General features: G+C 36.5%; 2 protein-coding genes across 3 annotated transcripts in view; both read right to left on the reverse strand.

Annotated features, from left to right (window-relative positions):
- Positions 1-15623, reverse strand: part of LOC115426197 (proprotein convertase subtilisin/kexin type 5-like) — a 29175-nt gene extending 13552 nt beyond the window's left edge. The window contains exons 1-4 of the mRNA XM_030144203.1: positions 15529-15623; positions 14384-14520; positions 9340-9540; positions 6008-6076 (exon numbers count right to left, since the gene is read on the reverse strand). Coding sequence (XP_030000063.1) covers positions 6008-6076; positions 9340-9540; positions 14384-14520; positions 15529-15623 — 502 coding nt within the window. The remainder of the gene's footprint in view (positions 1-6007; positions 6077-9339; positions 9541-14383; positions 14521-15528) is intronic.
- A 4701-nt stretch (positions 15624-20324) lies between these two features.
- Positions 20325-24030, reverse strand: part of pcsk5b (proprotein convertase subtilisin/kexin type 5b) — a 61463-nt gene continuing 57757 nt past the window's right edge. Inside the window, exon 21 of one of the 2 annotated variants that reach the window (XM_030143990.1) lies at positions 20325-22614. In XM_030143990.1, coding sequence (XP_029999850.1) covers positions 22508-22614 — 107 coding nt within the window. In that variant the 3' untranslated portion in view covers positions 20325-22507. Of the gene's footprint in view, positions 22624-24030 lie in introns of both variants that reach the window. The other variant, XM_030143989.1, reaches the window with a different exon arrangement.

Raw genomic sequence — 24030 nt, forward strand, 5'->3', positions numbered from 1 at the left:
ACATAATATATTTTGCAGTTTATCTGTAACAAAAAAATAATAACGTACAATACTTCTAAAGCCAAAAAAGTCTTTGGCTACCGTTGAGTTTGTTGTTTTATCAAGCTAAAAAAAAAACTTTTTCTACAGAACAAACAGGCAGGTTTAGTTTGGTTTAAATTAGTTTGCACTTAACTTGTCGTGAACTCTTTCGGTCCAAACAATTCAGTGCTCGTGTTTCAGTCAAACATATTTTATTTTTTAGGCTTGGTCATGGGATTATAAGTCACACTAAATACAGACTTCTATAGAAGATCTTTAGTAGTGATATGTTGTTTGTTTTCAATATTATACACATGTTCCTTGTGTTTTCTTCTTAATAAATTCACAGGAATCAATATGAAAACAAACTAAACAATGAACTAAAAGTGACCTGAGACTTTTGATGGTACTTTATCCAAGAAAGCTTCACAGTGAGGAAAACATTTTCCATTCTCATCATATCCTCCTGAGATCAAAGCTATTTTTCTCCATATATTTTTTAATTTGTTCAAGCTAAGATTAGTAGGACCTGATTGATATAAAAATTTATTGAAAATGAAATAGTTCTTGAAAAATGATTGTGTCCAGGTCATCGATTAGCCTCAGGTTGTTTTTAACTGGACTGGTTTTTGTTCTTAAAAATGTTTGATCTCTCATCCAAAAAACTTGGATTTCCTCAGTTCTGTTTTCTTCTAACCATTATAAACTATTAGTGTGTGAAACACCACCTACACAGACCACTCCCTCCATAGGTTTATATGTCTGCTTTCCCCACCAGCAAACACAACTGATGAAGTCTGTTAACCCATAAAGACCCAAACAGCCACTGGCGACAAAAACCATCTACTGATCTAAACTGTTTAATAACTGTTCATCCATTAATCCTATCAATCCATGTAAATAATTGGTGTAAAATACAGTTTGTCATTTTTGCATGGTCATTAGATATGAACCATTTGGACTTTCAGAGGCTCTGTATTTACAGTGGAAACATCATAATCTTCTACAACATTTATTCACTGGTAAAACCCATGGAGTTTAATCAATGACAGTGGATGGAAACACTTGGTTTATGTTCAGTTATTGATATCTTTGCTGAAAAAGTCACTTTTTCTTCATTTTTTGTCTGTTTCTGATATAATAACCTTCCACTTTAATCTGAGCTTTTATGAACATCTACATGATCAGTAAATTAGATACAGGAAAATACATAATTTACACTGAAAAACAAAAAATAAGAAGGATAAAATTACAATCAACGGTCATAAATGCCTTAAGAAAAGTTAAATATAGAGGAAAATTCATTTGGGAACTGCCACAAAAATAGCACTGGGTCTTTATGGGTTGAATGAGAGATAAAATGTTTTCAAGAACAAAACCAGCCCAGTTGAACTTTGATAGTTGTCAGATTTGCATGGCCTACCAAAGATACAAATACTATTAAGCAAAAAATCAAACAATAAAGAAATAATACTTTTCTTTTACATTGTTATGCATTTATTTAACACTCAGTTTTGGATTAATATGGCTGATTTTGACACCACTTCAATTTTCTATGATAGTTTTTGGCCTTGCGTCACAACTAGAAGATAACAAAAAAAAAAAAAAAAAGTCAATTAATGAGGAAAGTAATGACAAAAGGTGTAAACTGAGAGAAAAAAACAAAACAAAATGTAATGTAAAGTGGATGCATTGCAGGGTCTCAGGGGGATGTATACACAGCACAAGCAGCCACTATCTCTGAGGTCAGTTTGTCACCAGCAGGAGGCGCTCCAGTACCATATAATAAATAAGTCCATTTCACAGTGTAATTAAAAGGCACTCTCAGATCAATCATCAGTTGAGTTTGATTAACCAGTGAACAAATCCCATAAGCCTTGAAGCAAACGTAAATGTGGACAAGCCTCCCTGGTTGTCTCATCTGTTACATATTGAGTTTATGCTGCTGCGTCCACTCCTGTGTTATGTGTGTGTGTGTGTGTGTGTGTCTGTGTGTGTGTTTTAGCTTTTTTACTGTTTATCTTATACTATTTGTACTTCTGAAGAGTGACATAAAAACAAGAGAGGTCATGTGAAAAATCTGGATCCTTTCTGTTTGTGACATTCAGGTAATTTATCCAAGGGACGTTAATAAATAATTCAAGTGTATGTGAGCGTGTTTGCACAGCAAGGGAAGAAGCACTGTTTTTTTTTTTTTTTTCAAGCTAATTAATTCTTCCTGTCAATCAAGAGCATCCAAGTGGTAACCAAGGATGAGCCACGCTGTCATGCCTTAGTTCAACAATGTCAAAACATCCCTGAGGACAGAAGAAGAGACAGAGACAGGAAGCAGAAAGAAAAAGAGAGACAGGGGAAAGGAGGAGTAAAACAGGGGAGAGTAAGGGATGGAAATAACTACTAAAAAAGCCCCTTCTGCAGACTCTCCCTTGGGACATTCATCCTCTCCAGAAAAGTCTCCATCGACCCCCACACCCCATTCCTCACACTGTCTCCTTCCAGCACCCACAACTTAACACTGCACTGGTTTGCACTTCAATGCGGTCGACAAGCCACTACCTGTGAAAGTAATTACTCATACAGTGAGAGACTGGGAGAAAAGAGAGGTGGGAGGGACAGAGGTATAGAACAAGAGAGAGGGAGTGAGGAGCCGGAAATCGTGCCTCCAGGCTGTGTCTATGTGAAGAGAGAAAATAGTGCCCGCATAAATATTAACTGTGCAAGCCGGGAAGAGGGGAGGGGGGGATTTGAGCAAAATTTAACCTGGCATACACATCCTGAAGTATGCACTTGTGGAATGTGCAAACACACACACTGACACACATATTTACACCTTACATTCGTTTTGGCAGCAAACACATACAGTACATACAAGCAGACAATCACACACAAAAATGATAACATTCACAATCTGGAATAGATGAACTTCACTTCACTGGGGGAAAAAACACACACTATACATTAAGAATTCTCCTGATAAAGTAGACTGATGACAAGAGAGAACAGACGAATAGTTGTGTGAATATAATGAAACAAAATATCAAAGAGAAAGAATTCTTCAAGTATAGGAAAGAAACTCTGGGGCCAAATCCTGCTTGTGAGGAGTCGGAGTCTGACTGCGTAGTAAATGGACAGTACAGCTACCTTTTGCTTCAGTATCTCTAATAATTATAACAACAAAGTAAACTCAGGCTTTAAAAAAGTCACGCTAAACTATGATGATCAAAAAGAAAAAGAGGTAAAGACGCAGAGGGACGAGGTGATGTCTCATATGCTCTGATTAGAGCTGCACCAGCAGCAAAGAAAACCATAAAGGAAAGTAATGAACTTTATTTTTTATCCCCGGTCAAAGGCAGCATCTGTTGATTTCAGTATTTAGCTCATATTCAGCCAAAAAGAGAGAAAGAGGGAGAGGGCTTGCTTTAATTGCCACAGATTATACACATCCAAGGTAGATCTGATACATGACATGAGTCCCTTTATAAAATATCACCACATCTTCATCTCTTGATTAAAAGAGAGTATCACAGAAGATTTAGGGGTGTAAAAACTTGATTGCTTGGTTACTTAAAAAGAGGTATTGAAGTAATTTGATGCTGCGTCTTATCACATGCAGTCTGGCAGGCTCATTGATAGACCTCACACAAATGCACATTGCACAACACTAGCACAAAAAAAAAAAAAAAAAACACCTACACAGCTTGTTTACTTGCTTACAGGCACATTTTGGCCCCGTAACTCCTTAATGCTTACGTCTGAAAACTTTTAGATTCTTCTTTTTTTTTTTTTTTTCTTTTTTATTATTATTTTTTGTAATAATTAGCATTTTTTGTAATGACATGCGACTAAAAATATAATAATATAAGCTGTAGTTATCATAGCTGAGTTATCTGTGATGCATATGATTTAACCCATAAAGATCCAAACAGCCACTGGTGACACAAACCATCTATTGATATGAACTGTTTAATACTTGTTAATTCACTAATCCTATCAATCCATGTAAATAATTGGTGTAAAATACAGTTTTTCATCTTTTCATGGTCATCAGATATGACCCATTTGGACGTTCAGAGGCTCTGTAGTGAATTTCGAAACACCATCATCTTCTACAACATTGATTCACCAGTAAAACCCATGGAGTTGGATCAATGCCAGTGGATGGAGACACTTGATTTATGTTCAGCAAATGATAGATTCTGCTTTAAAAGTAACTTTTTTTTTCTTCTTTTTTTTTTTTTTTTTAAATCAATTTTTTATTTGTTTTCATTGTGCATCTCAGAAGTACAAAGCAAAAGAAAAAGAAAGAAATTCATATTTTATAATACAAGATTCTGTGACACACTAAGTATAAACCCCACCCCCCCAGAACCAGTGGCGACCCCATATACCAACCCAATCTGGATCTCAGAATACAAAAACCAACTAATAAAGACAGATAAAGACAAATACATGTATATAGATGAAAGAGAATATAATTTACAGATATAAACAGAAAATAAAAGTAACTTTTTCTTCAGTTTTCTCTGTTTTTGATTTAATAACCCTCACTTTTAATCTGAGTTTTTATGAATATCTACATGATCAGTAAATTAAATACAGGAAAATACCAAGTTTTCACACACAAAAAAAAAAAAAAAAAAAAAAAAGAAGCAAAACACAGAAGATAATATTACAATTAATGGTGATAAATCACTTCAGAAAGGTTAAATAAAGAGAAAAAGTCATTTGGGGACAATTACAAAAGTAGCACTGGGTCTTTATGGGTTAAGATTAAAATCAGTGTTACAGTAAAGATAGCATGTTTCAAGCCAACAGGAAAGTAAATACCTACAATAGCTTTACATAAATGTCTGTGGAAAAACAGGATGTCACATGGAGATGCATGTATCAGATATAAGTCCGAGACCGTACACGTCCTGTTTCATCTTCCCTTTCACCCATAACATCGGGTAACAAGGCCAGTCCTATCAAATCTCTAATCTGCTGACTGACTTGTTTAGTTCGTCCAGTTGTGATTAAGCAGAGGGAGTCATTTGCAGGGAGGCTGCGGTGAGGATGAGTGTGAAGAAAGATATTCCACCCAGAATGCATAATGACATAATAACAGCCCGTCTCTACCTCAGACTAGTTTAGCACCATAACAACTTTCTATGGTATGCTGGTAATCATCTCTGAGTGAAGGAAGTCCTTGCGTCTTTATGTGGCTTGTATCAACAGGGAGAAGCATAAAAGGCACAAAGAATGAGCTTTAGGCGACAATTATGGTGTATGGTTTTTGTTTTCACATTTCCCAGAATGAAAAAAAAAAAGCCTCATTCAATCCACCGTTTATTAAAAGAGTTGTGTCTAGATGTATGTGGAAATGTGTGTGATATCGTATGTCCTGCCTGCTAGGACTGAAACGTGGATGAGAAAGCATAGCCTGGCACAAGTGTGAACCTTTTTTGGTTGGAGTAATTAGATTCAAGGTTGTTTTTCCTCATGGAGAAGATAATCAACATCAGCCAAAGTGAAAAACTACCTACATAGTTTTGTATACAAAGACTAATGCAATGTATAATTGTCTGATAAAGACTGTCCAGACTGACTTGTCTAATGGATTGAACGTAGTGTTTATTAGCTACAGAAAAAAACAAATCAAAAAATAAATTAAGCAGATTTATGAAGATTTATTAAGGAGCCTCTAGTCAAAAGGGGGTCAGTGGTAGTATCATGACACAGAATCATCCTGTCTTCACACATTTATCACAGTTTATCCTTCTGTCAGACTTTGGCTTCAAGCTTTCACAATATCTCACTGTGTCTTACACCATTAAACTGACATATGAAACCTTTAAATGGTGAAGACTATAACATTTTAAGAGTACAGGTTTCATCTACCATGATGAGGAGGGGTTTTTTTACTGTCGCTGCTGCACCTTCTTGGTTTTATCGCTAACCTCACAGAGAAAAAGTGGAGAGTAAGGAAAATACACCCTGTACTTACTGTGTTTACACTGCTTACAGCCTTCGTCACAAGGGAGACAGTCCTTTTTCTCTGCATCAGCAGTTTCACCTGACGAACAGATGAGTTATATTAGTGAAGAAGAAAAATGCAGTGTAAAGATTGCTGTCATGTTTGAGAAAACATTTTACATGAGATGATATTCAAATCAATGCCTGCCAGTAAATTACCATTGAAATGTGATGTTAAAATGATCAAGAAATGACTGTAAAGCAGCAATATTTTATAATAAGACCTAAATATTCACCAGTGACCAAAAGCATTTACTGATCTAAAATGTGTAATAACCTCAGACCCACTAATCCTATCAATACATGTAAATAATTGGTGTAAAATACAGTTTGTCATCTTTTCATGGTCATCAGATATGACCCATTTGGACGTTCAGAGGCTCCGTAGTGAACGTGGAAACACCGTCATCTTCTACAACATTGATTCACCAGTAAAACCCATGGAGTTGGATCAATGACAGTGGATGGAGACACTTGGTTTATGTTCAGTTAATGATAGATTTTACTTAAAAAGTCACCTTTTTCAAGTTTTCTGTTATTGGTATGATAACCCTCAAAAGTAATCTTAGTGTGATGGTTGAAGTACATGATCAGTGAAATAAATATAGAAAAACACCTGATTTTCACCGAGAAAAAAAAAAGCAAAATAGAAAGGATGACATTATGATAAATGGTGATTAATTATTTAAGAAAGGTTAAATAGAGAGAAAAATTTATTTGGGAACTGACACAACAGTAGAATTGCGTCTTTATGGGTTAAGACAAATATGTTTTGTTTTTATTAACCCATAAAGATCCAGTACTAATAAATTTTCTCTCTATTTAACCTTTCTTAAGTGATTTTTCACCATTTATTATAATATTATCCTCTGTATTTTGCTATTTCCGCTGTGAATCATGTATTTTCCCGTATTTAATTTCCTACATTTAATTTAGATGCTCATGAAAGCTCAAAGTAAATTCAAAGGTTATGATACAAAAACAGATAAAACTGAAGAAAAAGTGACTTTTTCAGCAAATATATCAATAACTGAATGTAAACACAAGTATCTCCATCCACTGTCATTGATCCAACTCTATGGGTTTTACTGGTGAATCAGTGTTGTAGAAGATGACGTTTCCACGGTAACTACGGAGCCTCTGAACGTCCAAATGGGTCATATCTGATGACCATGAAAAGATGACAAACTGAATTTTACACCAATTATTTACAAGTATTGATAGGATTAGTGGATCAGCATGTATTAAACAGTTTCGATCAGCAGATGCTTTTGGTCACCAGCGGATGTTTGGGTCTTTATGGGTTAATCAATCAATGTCCATCTTTTTTCAGATATTGTCTGAACTGTAACTTGCATAAATCATGAAGGTAAAGTGCTGAAATAAACAGTTTGATCAGCGTCACGTCATTCTCTAGGGATAACTCTGTGTGGCCTGTTGATAACCGAAGAGTTCCCACTTAAGCACTAGATATGTTTACCTACAAACTTTCATTGTCTCATATTCACTCCGCTGTCGCCTGCATGTAGAGAAGTCATAATTCACAACTTTCCTTTATCTCACTGATCTCATAACATATCTTACTCAAAACATCCCCTATTTCTCAATCTTTGGCAGCCGTCCACGATTGATCTCATAAGATGAGATCAAGTGCTATGTGTTCATCTTTCATAGCCTCTCTGTGGATAAAAATGAACTCAGCAGTGTTCTTTAGCAGAGCTGATTAAGAACAGAAAGTAGAAGAGAGAGCAGATTGGCACCAGATAACTCTGAACAGACGACGGCTGGGGCAATTTGAGGTTTTTTTGTTTTTCAGTTTTTGGGGTTTTTTGTGTTTTCTGTGGTATAACAGTGTTGTCTCATAAAGTATTATATAAATATTATACATGATGAATCAAGTTTTCACCAGTTTATAATTGCTCTTGACATTTTGGTCCCACAGTTGTTCTATTGTTGAGTTTCAGTGCCATAGATTATTGGATTGTTGGTGCATTATTTCTAAACAACTTTCCTGGATGATCAGTACATGTTTTGTGTTATTAATGAAACTGGTATCCATGCATATTACCATTATTCTCCTCTTAGATTTTCTCAAAGTTTGTTTCTCTACTGACAAAAAAATTTATTTTTCCAACCTGACGTGATGATTTTGTCACTCTATGCATACATACAGCATATTGCTTTTAAGGCCGGTTTTTAATGTTTGTAGCTTTAAATTTCTCCTAAAATGTTAAAATAATAATGACATTTGCAAATTACAGACCAGCTAAGTGGAATAAAACTGTTGAAACTTTCACTTTTAAAGACATGGGATTATATTCATGGTAACTTCCAAATGAATTTTTCTCTTTACTTACCCTTCCGAAGTGATTTATCATCATTTATTATAATATTATCTTCTGCATTTTGCATTTTTCAGTGTAAATGAGATATTTTCCTGTATTGAATTTACTGATTATGTAGATGTTCATAAAAGCTCAGTGGAAATTCAAAGATTATAATAAAAGTCACTTTTTCTTCAGAGAAAACGGAAAAAAATGACTTTTTTTTGGTAAAATATATTACTAACTGGGCATAAAACAAGCCTCTAAAACTATTGTCATTTGTCAAACTATATGGGTTTTAATAGTGAATTTATGTTGCAGAAGATGATGATGTTTCCATGTTCACTACAGAACCTCTGAGCGTCTAAATGGTTCATATCTGATGATACTGAAAACTGAAAAACTGCATTTTACCTGAATTATATAAATGTACTGATAGGATTACTGGTTAAAAAGTTATTAAGCATGTTTGAACTTCTTTTTATTGGGGTTTTTCAAATACTAGTACATTTCAGACAAGGTACAATGAGATGCATATGTATATACTATGAGTTCCCAAAAGGGGAAATTGAAGATGAGTGAATAAATAAATACGCAAATAACATACACAGCAAATGAAACTAAACCAGACAAAATACAGTAACAACAGGAGAAAAAAAAAGTAAAAACCACACATGGATGATGTCATATGCTCTTTGTGTGTGTTTTTTTTTTAAACTTATTTATAATGGGTTATTTTTAATATAATAGTCAATGAATGGCTGCCATGTTGAATAAAATATGCTTACTTTGTACTTTAGGGAGTATCGTATTTTTTCTAGCTGCAAGTGCCCCATAACATCACTGAGTAAAGCTACAAAGTTATTAAACATTTTGATCAGATGTCTGGACCTTGTATTTGTCCCATTTACACACTAGAGTATTTCATGTTGACCTCAGTGAATGAACCCATAGGACATACTGTTTCGTGGCTCCTCACCTGTGCTACACTCCAACGGGACGCACTGGCCTTTTCTGAGCATGTGTCCTGCACTGCAGCGGAGGCAGTGAAATACAGCCGTACAGACGAGGCAGTCGGCAGGGCAGGGCTCACACCGCTTCCATGCCGAATGGAAGAACCCCTCTGGACAGGCCTCGCGACACTGACCCTCAAACAGGTACCTCGACACCCCCAGCATATCTACAAGGAGCAGGAGAAGAAGAAGTCATGCACTTTATGTGAACAAAAAAAACACAAACACCCAAACAGGCACTGGCAACCAAAAGCAACTACTGATGTAAAATGTTTAATACCTATTAATACACTAATCCTATCAATACATGTAAATAATTGGTGTAAAATGCAGTTTGTCATCTTTTCATGGTTGTCAGATATGAGCCATTTGAACGTTCAGAGGCTCCGTAGTTACCGTGGAAACACAGTCATCTTCTACAACATTGATTCATTAGTAAAACCCATGAAGTTGGATCAATGACAGTGGATGGACACACTGGGTTTATGTTCAGTTAATGATATATTTTGCTGAAAGTCACTTTTTCTTCAGTTTTCTCTGTTCTAATAACCTTTGAATTTCATGAACATCTACATCAGGGGTCACCAACCCTGGTCCTCTAGGGCTACTATCCTGCATGATGATGCTTGATGATAGGCTTGATGATAAGCCTATCATCAAGCAGAAGTTTGATACCAACCGTCAGGTGTGCTGGAAGAGGGATACATCTAAAACATGCAGGATAGTAGCCCTAGAGGACCAGGGTTGGTGACCCATGATCTACATGATCAGTGAATTAAAGGATTCAAAGGAGTTTATTTGTCATTCCATCACAAAGAAAGAACGAAACTGGTTACTGAGGACCTATATTAGCCATATCAATAGGATAAATAACTAATAAATAAATGAATACATTAAAATTGACTAAAATCTAAGGCTAATTTTAAAAAATAAGTAAAATATATGTCTAAAATTTAACTTTAAAATACCTACATAAAATAATGGCACATATTTACAACCTAACCTAACCTACACACAGTAGACGCTGAAGTACAGTGTGAAACAACAGAGTGAAGTGCAAGGTTCAAAGAGGCTTGTGCAAGAGTCAGTGAGTGGCTCTGCAGAGCAGTGCAATAAGGTGCAGTTAGGTACTTGTGTATCCGTCCCCTTGGGTGAGAGGCTATGCAGCAGTGCCTGAGTTCAACAGCCTCACAGCTGTTGGAAAGAAGCTGTTTTCAGTCTGGTGGTCCTGCTCTTAAATACAGAAAAATACATTTACACTGAAAAAACTCAAACTAAAGAGGATTATATTACAATAAATGGTGACAAATCACTTAAGAAAGTTTAACTGTAGAGAAAATTTCATTTTGGGAACTGCCACAAAAGTAGCACTGGGTATTTATGGGTTAATACTTTTAACATAAGGTTTTGTATCGACTGCACATAGAAAGTTGGAAGTAAAGACTTCTAACCCAGAAATATGTTTATACACTTGAATGACATTGGTGCAAAGCTCTGCATTCAGAAATATGTTGGTATTATCAGCAAAAAGTATGAAAAGTAGCTCCTGTGCCGTGAAATGGTTTAACCTTTTCATGTATACTGGTCACTACAGTGGACAGCTATTGTACAGCTGTTCTCTTATACATTCATGGATATTTTTTTTTGCTTGTTTTTGCACATATCTTTATTAAAGTTTTAAGACACTACATATCTTTTCTGAAATGAATTGGTAACATTGTGTATATATCCCCTGAGCATACTCTCACCCCCAGAACTACAAGCCCCCCCCCCCACACACACACACAGTTTTCATACAATTTATCTGTAAACACGTTTCTTCGTTTCAAAGATTAAATGCAAGGTGTCCAGCTGAGTGGACATTTTTGCAACTTCATGTAAAATAGGTTCATAAGATCATTTTAATTATTATTATTAGTAGTAGTAGTAGTAGTAGTATGTCTTTTTTTAACTTTATTTTTTGTTTTTTATATTATATTATTTATTTATTTATTTATTTATTCATAAGAAAATTTTAAATTGCATTGTTTTTTTCATGCCTAAAGAGGAATAAAAACACTCAGGAAAAAAATCTTGATTAAGGTTCTCATAATTCGTACATGAAGGGGTTAATATTGTATGACATTTTTGGATGAATATCACTGCTCCATTAATGTGTTTGTTTTATTTAACTGTAATTGTTTAAGGTTGATAAACTGTTGGTAGTTAAGTCTACAGTAATGCATCATATTCTATAAAATCATGTGTTTGGAGTGTCGCTGTCCATGTATCTCTCATAAGTCAGCTTTTCATGTGTTTAGAAAAACAGGACTGTTTTCTGCTTTGTGACCATGTATTTTCCAGCCAATCCAAGAGGAGTTTTAGAAAGTGTATTAAACTTATCCCTTAAAGGTAGGGTAGGAGATCCTGGAAAAATGGTTTGAGCAAGTTACATTTTGAAAATACACAGTTCAAAGTCCAAACCCCTTTCTTCAGACTTCCCCCCAAAGCCACGCCTCCAGAGTACCAGACTGTACTCGCAGAGGGGGGAGGGACAAAGGGCAGTTGAGTTTGATAGACATATCATCATTCAATCATTTTGATGGGCCGGTTAAAATGATTGGATGGTGTTTTTTTCAGTCCTGTCCATTCCACAGGTGACTAAAAGTTTTTATTTTTGTGTAAGAGCATTTAATTAATTTTTTGCAATCGGAGTGTGAAGGGGATTTTAAGCAATATAGTAAAAAATGCCCCAGGAAAACACCCCACCTTTAAAGACCAAGAACAATTTTCTGTGGCAACTGCCAAATTAAATTTATTTTGCACTTAACTGTTCCTAAGTAATTCATCACTGTTTGTTATTTTATCCTTTGCATTTTTTGGGGGGGTAAAAATCATGTAATTTCCTATATTTAACTTACTGATGATGAAAATGTTCATATAAACTCAGAGTATATTTAAAGGTTATTAAATCAACACAGACCAAAGTGAAGCAAACGTGACTCTTTCAGTAAAATATATCATTAAATGAACACAAAAACAAGTGTTCCAAACACTGTCATTTGTCAAACTCCATGGGTTTTACTGGTGAATCAATGTTTCTGACGATGACAGTGTTTCTATGTTCACTATGGAGCCTCCAAATGCCCAAATGGGTCAAATGTGATTACCATGAAAAGCAGAACAACTGGATTTTACCTGAATTATTTGCATGTGTTGATAGGATTAGTGGATCAGAAGTTACTAGATGTTTAGATCAGATAGATTATTTTAGTCACTAGTGGCTTTTAAGTCTTTAAATGTTCAGAAAGAGGATAACTTTTGACTCAACCCATAAAATAGCACTGCATCCTTCAGTTTATCACAAATAAAAGAGATCCTCACATTTGGAGTTGGAAGAAGAATTTAAGGTGAGAAAATTTAAGGTGTCAGACAAATGTAGTGTAATAAAAAGTACAACATTTGCCTCATAGATGCAGAGGAATATAATAATATCAGAAAATGAAAAACACACAAATAAAATAATCATGTATATTCTTTCACAAAATGCACACTTCCATATGATAAGTTAAATTTTAATGTCCACAATCAGATGATGTGTCTTAATTCATTTCCCTATCTTTACACACGTCTGTATCCCCTTTCTTTCTCCACATCTCCCATTTTACTTTCATCTCTTTGGCTTTTTTTATGCTCTAGAGACATCAGGGCGTAAAAACCCACATTACTATCAAAGGCTACTATCAAACAGTGTCTGCTCAGTATGTACCAGTATGTGCATATGTGTGTGTAAGGGGGTGACTGGCCAAGATAAGGGAGGTTGTTTTGAGAAAGGAGTGACATGGGGGGAGACAGATTAAGGGTCTCTTCATGTTATTATTGTTATGTCTCATTGAGTCTGAGACAGACCTACAATTAAATGGAACCACATTTGCAAACACAGTCTGACAAACTTGCCGGCTAATTGAGAAAGTGTGTGCACACGTGAGGTTGAAAGTGTGTGAGCAGCAGGGGAAATCTGGCGTTAATCTTCTCCTTGGCTGTCTGGTTGTTTAAGCGTGTGTATGTGTGTGTAAGTGGGTGTGTATGTGTAACAGAATCTCCCTAGTGTAAATACATTCACTCTGACAGCCATAATACTGTCTGTGACACTGCGATAAACACATTTAATACTACCACCTTCAGGTTGATATTTCTTCAGCTGTGAACATCTAATGATATCCAGGTTTTATCAAAGTAATTGTTGTTTTCACACCAATAAAAAAAAGTGTCTCTTGTGGACTCCACTGCGAAGAATTTGGTACTTCATCAAAACTAACCAGATGAAAAAGAGTAGATTTTAGCAGGACGCCAAAATCAAAACACAACTTCAGTGTTACAATATAAGCCTACTTCTAATTTCTGCATTTTTCTCCCTTACACATCGACCAAGTACTGCCCCCATACACACACACACACACACACACACACACACACACACACACACACACACACACATTAGAGCCACCTAAGCTCAGACAGTTTTTCCTTTAACTGAGATAAAACATGTGGGATTTGCTGTGACCTCTGCATGAGGATACAATGAACAAATGACTGATCCCCCCCTTTAACGCATCTACCAGCAGGCTTTGGATGAATTACTGCTTTAATTAGGTTCATTTACTTTGAGAGGATTGATTTGTGGAGTCTGGCACAAATGAGCCTTGGTTTGATCCATGTGATGTTACGAAAAAGCACAATTTCACTTGCATTCCAGTCACAGCAAGATGGATCCATTTCTAAGTACGCTGCTGCACAAAAGCTACCTGTAAGAAGCTATGAAAGAAAAATACAATTGTTTTCTATAGGAGAGATATGAAATGTCCAAATATATAAGACTGTGTTGTTCTTTTCTATACTGACTGTTGCTTACTTTTTTTTGTTAAGTGTAAATAATGCAGTTTACTCCACAATGTAAGACTTAATTTTTTGGGATTTTTCATTGTTTTCTGTATTGTTGAACAGGGTACAGGTTAAATTATGTTAGTATACCTTTGTCACAGCTGGTGCAGTTGTCAGGTCCTGCGTCGGTGCACTCCTGGCAAGTGTGGTGACAAAGATGACACTGCTTCCCTAAAGTGTATCGGCCCTTCTGGCAGCGGATGTCACAGCGTCCATCATCGAAGAACCTGCAGGTATTGATGCCATTCACCAGAGAAAAGACAGACTGTGACTGAAAACACAACAACATGCTCTCCAAATATGTGTGTTTTAATCCATTCAGTTTTTGGTTTAGTTTTTCTGTTAGTTTGAGTTTTGTGGGGATTGTAAGTAGTACTATGATTTATATCAATCAATCAATCAAAATTTATGTGTATAGCGCCAAATCATAACAAAAGTTATCTCATGACGCTTTACATATCGAGTTGGTCGGAACCAGACTCTATAGAAGTTGACATCAATGCAACTAGAGGATGAACATTTGATTTAGACTAAATCAGGAATTGTGATTTCAGTTGTGATATTAGAATTTATCCAGCACATTTTTTTTACTTATGGAAAAAATCGGTTTGTTCAAATGCATTTTTTACTGCTTTTTATATATTTTAGTTTTTATTAATGTCTGTTTTTTTAATAATAACATCAGCCTGCCCAGGGACTACAGGTGGAAATTAGTACTAGTGCTACAACCTGGCACACTACATCTCTCCTTTTTAAGGTTAATGTATCTTGTGCATCCCTGTCCCTGTCTAAATAAATAAATAAAATGAGATGAAAATGAAACCACAACAGTAATGTTAAAGAAAAACTTTGATTTTACCTCCGATTTTATATTATATTAACCTACATTGCAGTGAGTTCTTCTAGTTTTAGTTGGAGACTCTTTCTCCTCTACTTCACACTCATTTGCTGATTGTCTCATAAGGATTAAGGTGCTTTATAAATTACTTTACTATATTTTTTTTTACCTTTAAGGAAAATTCTTAGTCATGCCCATAATTCTAGGATTTTTTTTAAATTTATCTACACACATTTTCTGATATTGACCAAACTAAAAAAAAAATACCACTATTTAAAATAATGTTAACAAATAAACAAAACAGATCTGAGCAATGATCAGAATGAAGTAGGTGCTGCCATACATGACATGGGGGTATATGAACTTGTGTGTTTTCCGCTGTGGGTGTTTTTCTCACCGTGTTGCAGGGCATCTGGTGCACTCTTCTCTCTCTGGACCCGAACACTGCTCACATGTAGCGTCACATAAGTGGCACTGTCCATGTTTACTCATGTACTCTCCTGCAGGAGCACAGCGACAGTCAACAACCCTACTTCACACACACTCCCTAATAAATTACAATGTTTTCTAAAACAACTTTGGCCAAGAAACTGTCTTTCAGTATTTTCTTCTTCTTTCATACTTACATATTGTTTGGGTTCCGTTTGTTTACCAGCTTTGTCGTGGGTGTTGCGATACACACCTACTTTTTTCTACTTGATGCTGTGATGTTCCACCAATTAAAACCAACGTGCAGTTGTTGTTGTTTTCATTTCAGTGGAGGTCAAGCTCATTATCTTTCAGCTTCTGAATGACAGGAACTACATCCCTTTTTAGTTGTTTTACCCTGTATCTGATGTTTTCATACTGTGTGCAAACAGGCTGCACTTCACAGGTTTAAAGATGTCTGTGCAAACATTATGTTTGAGAATATCTCAGGTCTACTCTCTAATTGCTGAATGTTTTTAGAGTAAACATAGTGAGACATAGAGACTAGATAATAATTGAAATTCTAATTGTTTTACAAAAGCAAACTAATTATAAAAAGCAAATAGAGGGCACATGTAATTTCATCTTTAAAGTGTATTTTCTCTTGTTATATGTTTTCTTTCTTTCACAGGCCAAATAGATGTATTTTAAGTAATTTGCTCAGTGCACATAGCATCACATACCAGAACAAGGCTGGAAGTAGTGTTGTTCAATTTTTTTCTGGATTTGAGACCAGAAAGATGTACTTAAAAATGAGGGATTTTCAATAACCGACAGCAACAGACAAAAGTCACCAAGTATCTGATACAACATAATAGAGAAAACATTTAAGTCATGTGTTCTTTTCCTCAAATGTTTCCTACATCCCGTGGGCCATACTTCTGACAAAGCAGAAAATGTGTGTAGGTTTTGGAAAGTTGGAAAGTTTCCCTTTCAAAACAAAGTGAAGGCAGGAAATTGAGTTTTGGGCGCCAAAAACCTTAACACATGGCAAAGTCATTGTAACATCACTGACATGTATTTAAAACATTATTAAAGTTGTTGAAAGTCCATTTTATCAGAGATTGAAAAAACATATTTACCAAACCATCTTTTCTCACCATATGACATTACACTTTGCCAACATTAAATTAGAACAGAAAAGATGAACATAAGGTTTTGTGTCCAAAGTGGCTGAAAGAAAAGTTCCAAAAATCCGATCAACCTTCAGCTTCACACTTGGCAGAACTGAAAAGAGCTATAACAAAAGAAGCATAAACATTGTCTCCGATCCCACCTTTGTATTAGACAAAGGTGACAGACACTGGCTTAGGCGTAAGGATGAAGCTGTGTGTTTTTATGTGTGTGTGCGCATCCTTCAAGGCTGCGGCGAGGTTGTCTATGCTCTCTGGCCTTCTGTGAAAAGCTCAATTGTTGGTTTGAAAACAAAAGAGCCTCTTTGTGTACAAACACAACAGGCGGTGGCTTCCTATTCAGTAAAGCTCGGCTGAAACCATTCAAACAGCCCCCGAATAAACGCTGTCACTCTCCCTCACACACACAAATTGTCTCCCTGTCTTTCTGTTTGTCTCCCCCCACTCACGCACACAAACAAACAGCAAGCCAAGTTCTCAAGGGACAGAAGGCCGCACAACTCCACTCAGCAAAAGCAGACACTTTGGTCTCCCACTGCCAGAAAAGAGAAGAACAAAGCAGAAGAAAGAGAGCCTGTCACTCAGGGGAGTAAAACTTTTCCTCTGTTATGGACTCGCCTGACCTTGCTAGGACATTGACAGTCTACTCTGTCAGAGCTGTTGGCAGATATCAAACTGACATCCTGCACTCATGGTCCTGAATCCCAATTCACTGGCTCCCTTACCCCCTGATACCTGCACATACTTTCACCAGGGATTGAAAAAAAAAAAAAGAGTGAAATTCACCTACCCTGCAGATGGTCAGGAGGATAATAACCATATTGTTTCCCTAATAATCTGAATTTATTACCACAGGGATGAGCTCCTTCTTGACCTCTTATTGAAGTTTTACATTATTAATCCCTGCTGGGAAATACAGCTTATCCCAAATATTCAGAAAGTCAGTGTCTTGTTCAAGGGGGATTTCAGTTACCAAACACGCATGTCTTATAGAGTGGGAAGTGCCAGGAAAAATCCTATTGCTACAATAAGATACCCTCTCTGGGGAGGCGTGACAAATTAGCTGAAGGTTGGACAAGTAAATGTGCTGCATTTTAAGCAAAGAATGTGAATGTCATTTACCTTTTCAGACTCTTACATTGAAACGTGACACGTACAGTTTGTTGATGACCTCTGCTTCTTGAGCTATAGCCACCCTTTCATAAAGTGAGATTCAAGTCTAAAAATTCAAGTTCTAATATAAAATTGAGCCAGAATCAGTAGAGAGGATGTGTAGAGATTAGAAGTAATATTTGAAGTTTGGGAATTTATGAGACGTGAATTGCTACAGACATACACTGATGAGCTATAACAGTTTGAGCAATGACAGGTAAAGGGGTATTCATTTGGATTATGTCATTTCAGTGGATCCTGTCAGTGGATGGGATATATTAGGTAGAAAGTGAATATTTATCCCCTGAAATTGTGTTGGAAACAGCAAAAATGGGCAGAAATGATGTACAGATCTGAGCAACTTTGACAGGGGACAAACTGTGATGAAATCCTCAGGTCAAAGCATCTCCAGATCCTGTTGTTCTTTCCCAATGTAGAGCAGTTAGAACCTACCAGAAATATCAAAAGAACAACATCATCTATGGGAGCAGAACTTTATTACCACCTGTAGGTTCTCCTTTTTCCACAAAAACAGCTCTGACCTGAGGCCTGGACTCCACCAGACCTCTGAAAGTGTGCTGTGAAATCTGGACCAAAACGTTACAGCAGATCCCTGAAGTCCTGGAAGTACAGAGATGGACCTCCATGGATCAGATTTATGTCTTCAGAACCTCCCATCAGACCAGCAGTTGCAGAGGTAGCTCTAACTCAGTCATCACCAAAACCATAACAATACGGCCCTTGTCAAAGTCAGTTCCTTGCGTTTCCAGCACAACAATTTCGACGTCTACATGTTCTCATGCTGTCTGATGTATCCAACCCAGTGAAAGGTACCATTGTAATGAAATAAAATAACCAGTATTTTTACTATTTCTCCTGTCAGTGGTCACAATGTTATGGCTGATCTGTGTATTTAAAGGCAACTGAAGTGGACAAATGTCTCACACCGTATAGTTCTATTCTTTGTTGGTTTCTCTAAGAGGTGGGCAGCTACTGTATGTAATGCAATGCTGCCAGTGTACAACTCTGCAGGAAACAACACCTCTGAATGTACGTCTGAAAAAACAAGGTTGAACAGCTTAAAAGGAAAAAGCAAGGTTTCACGTGTTACTTCGAGAAAGAATAAACCAGAGTGCCTCTATATATCATGTCATAAACAGAGGTCGCCAGCCACATTCAGAAAAATTGAGTATTACAACAGGGATGGAAATAACTGAGGTTGACAGCGTTCACTTTAGTTTTTACAAAAACCCTTGTTGACCCCACAAACGTACTAAAATGCAAACGTAATTAAAAAAATTTACAGCTTTTAACGTAATAATCCCACAAATATAATAACTTTCCCACAAACGTAATAACAGTTGCTTACCGCTAACGAAATAACTCATTTCCCACAAACGTAATAATTATTACTTTTGTGGGGATTTATTATGTTTGTGGGATGTTTTTAAAATTGTAATAACTTCCCACAAATGTAATAAATTAGTACATCACATACATTTAAAACAGGCATCCGTAAATATTCATCTTTTTCTTCCCATTTATTCTTGTCCTGTGGATACTTGCCTTTTTAAAATGATCAATTGTTGCATTTACACCACATGGTACTAATTCCAGATTAATAGGTGTTTAATTACAAATACAAGTGGAGGAACAAAACAGAATGGGCAAAAATGTTGTCAAGGTTTTATTATAAAAGCTTTAGTATGAACTGGATATTATTTATTCTCATTAAGTAGAATAGAAGCCTATGTTTGAACTGTGTAAATAAAATGTCTGGATATGATTATGATAACAATGGAGAGGGAAGGAGCACACTGTGGGAAAATAAGGTTGTACGTTTGTGGTGGGGGACTGTTATTACATTTGTGGGAAAGCTATTACATTTGCAGTCTATTACATTTGTGGGGTTAACATCCCTCTTTACTGCAAACACATGATCATTGAATGTTAAAGTTCAGTTAGTCAAGAACATTAACTTCATGAATGTTAAATGTGAATTATCTTTTTGACTCAAAGAACTTTGTTACTGGAACGTTTTGTAATAGTGTTTGTGTCTATGTTAAATCAGTATCATCCAAGAGTGAAACCACTGAAGGAAAGTTGCTCTAAAATTGGCTCTTAACTCCATCTGCACCTGTACTAAAGCTGTGCATCACTGCATTGCTAACCTGCTTTTCTACCTAATTGTCATTGAGCGCACATGTCTCCTGTTAAGTGCTTTGCCTGCAGCATGTGGAACTTTCATTTAATCAATCTGATCAAGTGCTGAAAGAGTTTCTAAAAGCAACAATCTGCATTTCAGTGTTACTCCCTTCCATGAATTCGAAAAATAACTCATGACAAACAAACTTCGGAAACTGATATTCTGTATAACGCAGATGGCTGAAATAACACTGTTGATAAAAAGAATGAAAAACTTAAAAGAAAACAAAACATGAACAGATTAAACATTTTAATAAGAACACTTATGTAAAAAAAAAGATTTTCAAAACTAGGACTTTGAGTAACATTAATAATGCATTGTCACAGATATGTCACAGGTACACAATAAAAACAGCTTTTATACGAGGGTGTGTGTGTGTGTGTTTCTACTACCACACAATCTAAAGTCAATTCAAGTCATCTTAAAACAATGACCAAGAATAAGTTTTTGTTAACCAAAACAGAGGATTCATCAATCTTTATTACAAATCATCAAGAACCATAACCAGTTGACAGTACAACAATTCATCTAATACTGTAAATGCTCAAGCTGCAGGTGTGAAAACCCACACAAATAGAATAAGAATCTGAAACTTTATTTTGCTGCTCTTTATTAGAAACCAGCACCAACACAGTAACCTTTGACTTTCACCAGGTATGGATCAGAGACAGAAGGAGAGAAAAGATGTCTGAAGCCAAAAAGCAAGCGTGGGTTTTTTGGCTTCAGTATCATCAAACGCGTCTTAAACACTCGTGGTTGTGCAGTGACGCCAGCAGATCACTTCCAGTTCTAAAAATATACTTTGAGAAATTGACGATCGTTTTTCTTGGAATGACAGAAGTTCTGCAGCCAAATACGTTTCCAGATTTAAAGTTAAAACTAATTTAATGCATTCTGAACTGAAAGTGCAACAGTTCCAGCTGTGATTCGCACCACTGCCGGCTGTGGTCCACTTGCCTGTCTGAGACCTTCACTTGCAGCTGAAATGTGAACGACAGAATAATTTCTGTGCCGATCATTGACCTTCTGTGTTGAAAGTGTAGAGCAATACTTCAGCTGATATGTATTGCAATTATAATGGAATGATAAAGAGTAGAAACTTCTAAAACTCTATTTTATTTCGGAGCATTAACATGTAGGGATGCACCGATAGAAAACTGAAGCCTTATAGAGTAATATAACATTATTGGACAAAATTCCCTTTAACTGGGTAACAAATAGCATGGAAAAAAACACGGAGTATAACTGCTAATCTCTGTAACATAGATGCTTTGTATTTGAGATATTTTATCCAGTGGTAAATTAATAGTGTAGTGTAGTCACAGTAATGGATGGAACCAGCAATAAATTTTAGGCAAATTTTAAAGGTTTAGTTTCCAGAATCTGCATCATACATGAAGAATGGGCATCAGTGCATCCCTAGTACCACAAATTCATTATAACTCACTGCAGCATTTCCTTTCCTGCAGAAAGCTCCGGAAGGAATGACTATTGACTCGTCTTGTAGTACCTCTGGAATGAATCAATGCCGTCTGGGCTTAACATCAAGAATTAATGGCATTCCTCTGCACGCACACACCATTAAAGACAAACACACACACTATTCAGAAGGGCAGGTTTATATTTTTAAATAAACGTAATGAGGTGATTCTGGTCAGCAACATGCATCAGTCTTAGCGACACACCTATAACTTCAAGTGGAGGCTGATATATGAGCATAGGATCATGTGTATGCGTGTGGTACATATGTATCTTTATGCTGTGTGTATGAGTGTGTGTATATAACTGCATGTGTGAATTTGTCTTCACTGCCCTAAACAGCCAAAGTCAGCCCAGACAGACATTATTTTCACATTACTGAGTGAGCTTCTTTTTTTTTTTCTCCTTTGACGTATATTTACAGGCAAAAAACAGGGCCTTTCCTACTGTATTATCAGTTTCCATCTGTTCGCCATTAACATTGAAAAAACGGAGGAAGAGGAGCCAAAATGAAAATGCACACAGACGTATTCAGAGATTCACAGGCTGAGAGCGGCTCCTGTTTTAACTACGCACCCTACACTGGCAACAAAAAAGAAGGTTCAATTATTTTGGCATCGATGCTTTGGTCACAAAATACCGACACTTTTATTCATTTGTATATTTTCACTTTTGTTTTCATTTGCTCATTTGTTCTTGAAATAAGTCCCAGTCATTTGACGCCCTGACCACGTACGTATGTGTCCCAGTACAGAAAAAAAGGTAGGTTTGTTGTAGTCCTGTCATCGCACCTCCGATGCAGTCCCTTTAAGAGGCACAGATTCTCTTATAAATTATGTGACTGTGAATGAGTGGGCAGGGGGTTTGAGAAGGAGGGGTGCCCCCTGTGCCCCCACGTCCCCCCTGCGCTCCCTTTTATGCCCAGTGAGTATGTCCCGTCAACCCTTTTGCGAGCATGTTCTGCAGCACAGTTGCTGCAGCACTTTCCTCTGGCAAAGATTGTTCTTTTTAACGAGCACGCAGAAACTGCCTTCTGCCCAAGATTCTTCATTTGCTTTCCACAGACCAGGTAGAAGAGATACAGGGGGAGATTGCAGGCAGGAGGGGGGAACATGCGTACACACACACACACACACACACACACACACAACAAAAACATATGCAAACACACACAGAGGAGAATCATTAGAAATGGTTGAATGGCAGGCAGAGCCGTTTGATTGGTCAAGGGAGGGTTCAGGTCAGAAGAGGAGGTTTATGATCCAATCACAGGTGATGGTCATCGAGGCGGGAAATGATTGTAGTCCAGTGGAGTGATTGGATCCATGTCACAAGAAAGGAAAATCAGATTTGGGGAGAAAAAAGAGAGAGAGAGAGGGAGAGAGAACAAACGTCACACAATTAGCAAACTCAAGATTTCATAAATTCACAACTTGTGTCATTTCACATCATAGAAAGTGGATCACCAGTCTGCATAATGAGCCAATTCTTTGACTATCAAAGCATTCCAGCAGTGAAATCTATCATTTCAAGATGGCAACTTAATCCGTGAAATACAATAATTAAAGTTCCATCAATGTGAAATAGGTAACCTTTGGATTAATGTGTTGGAAACAGACTGAGGGTGCACTTTAAGGAAGGTATTCCACTGAAATGTTGCACAGATAGCATATTTTTCTCCTCAGACCTTTATCTAATCTGGAGTTCACAGCTAGAGCAACAAATCACAAGCGGCTCTTGGAGCCTCATAATCACACATCTCTTGAGCCAAAAAGTAGAAACAGAAATATTTACACTAAAAGTCACATAAGTCAAACATGCAAAATTTGAAAATACTACAGCAAAAAGAAAAGCAAACAGAAAATGGAAAGTATGTGTAAATAAGCCAGATAAATCCAAAATTTACTGCAGTAAAGCAGGTGTTGGTTAAGATATCAACACTTTGAAACTAGAACAGGGAAAAGGAATTAGTACATGCTTTGAGGGAAAAAAAACAAAAAAAACAAAAAACAAATCCAGGCTAAAGGTGAGCTCATGAGTGACTTTGTAATCCAAGACAGATTTTACACTGTTTTAATATGCGCTGCCTTAAGAAGACCTCAAATACAGAGCATGAAAGAAAAGGTAAGGACAGGCCGCCTTACTGCTTTGAAGCTACCACAGTGAGCAGTTTGATTCAAGAAGTTAGTACAAAGCTGGAAAATAAAAAACGAAGCCACAGGTGAACTCTGAGCTTTTAGTCAATAAAGTTAGCCTTTGCATTCATTTTTATACCCTGTAGGATATGACAGATTAAATTAGCTTCAGATGAAAACCAGTATCAGACTTCTAGAGAGCTTAGGCATCCATCTGTAGCTCTGAGGCTTTTGATTAGCTTAGATGAGCGAGACCACAATTTGCATTTAACTTTTAACGCTGAAAGCATATCATTATGAATGAAATTTAACACTTCTGCAGCCGC

This window comes from Sphaeramia orbicularis, chromosome 9 (assembly GCF_902148855.1).
Source record: "Sphaeramia orbicularis chromosome 9, fSphaOr1.1, whole genome shotgun sequence".
NCBI classification, from domain to species: Eukaryota; Metazoa; Chordata; class Actinopteri; order Kurtiformes; family Apogonidae; genus Sphaeramia; species Sphaeramia orbicularis.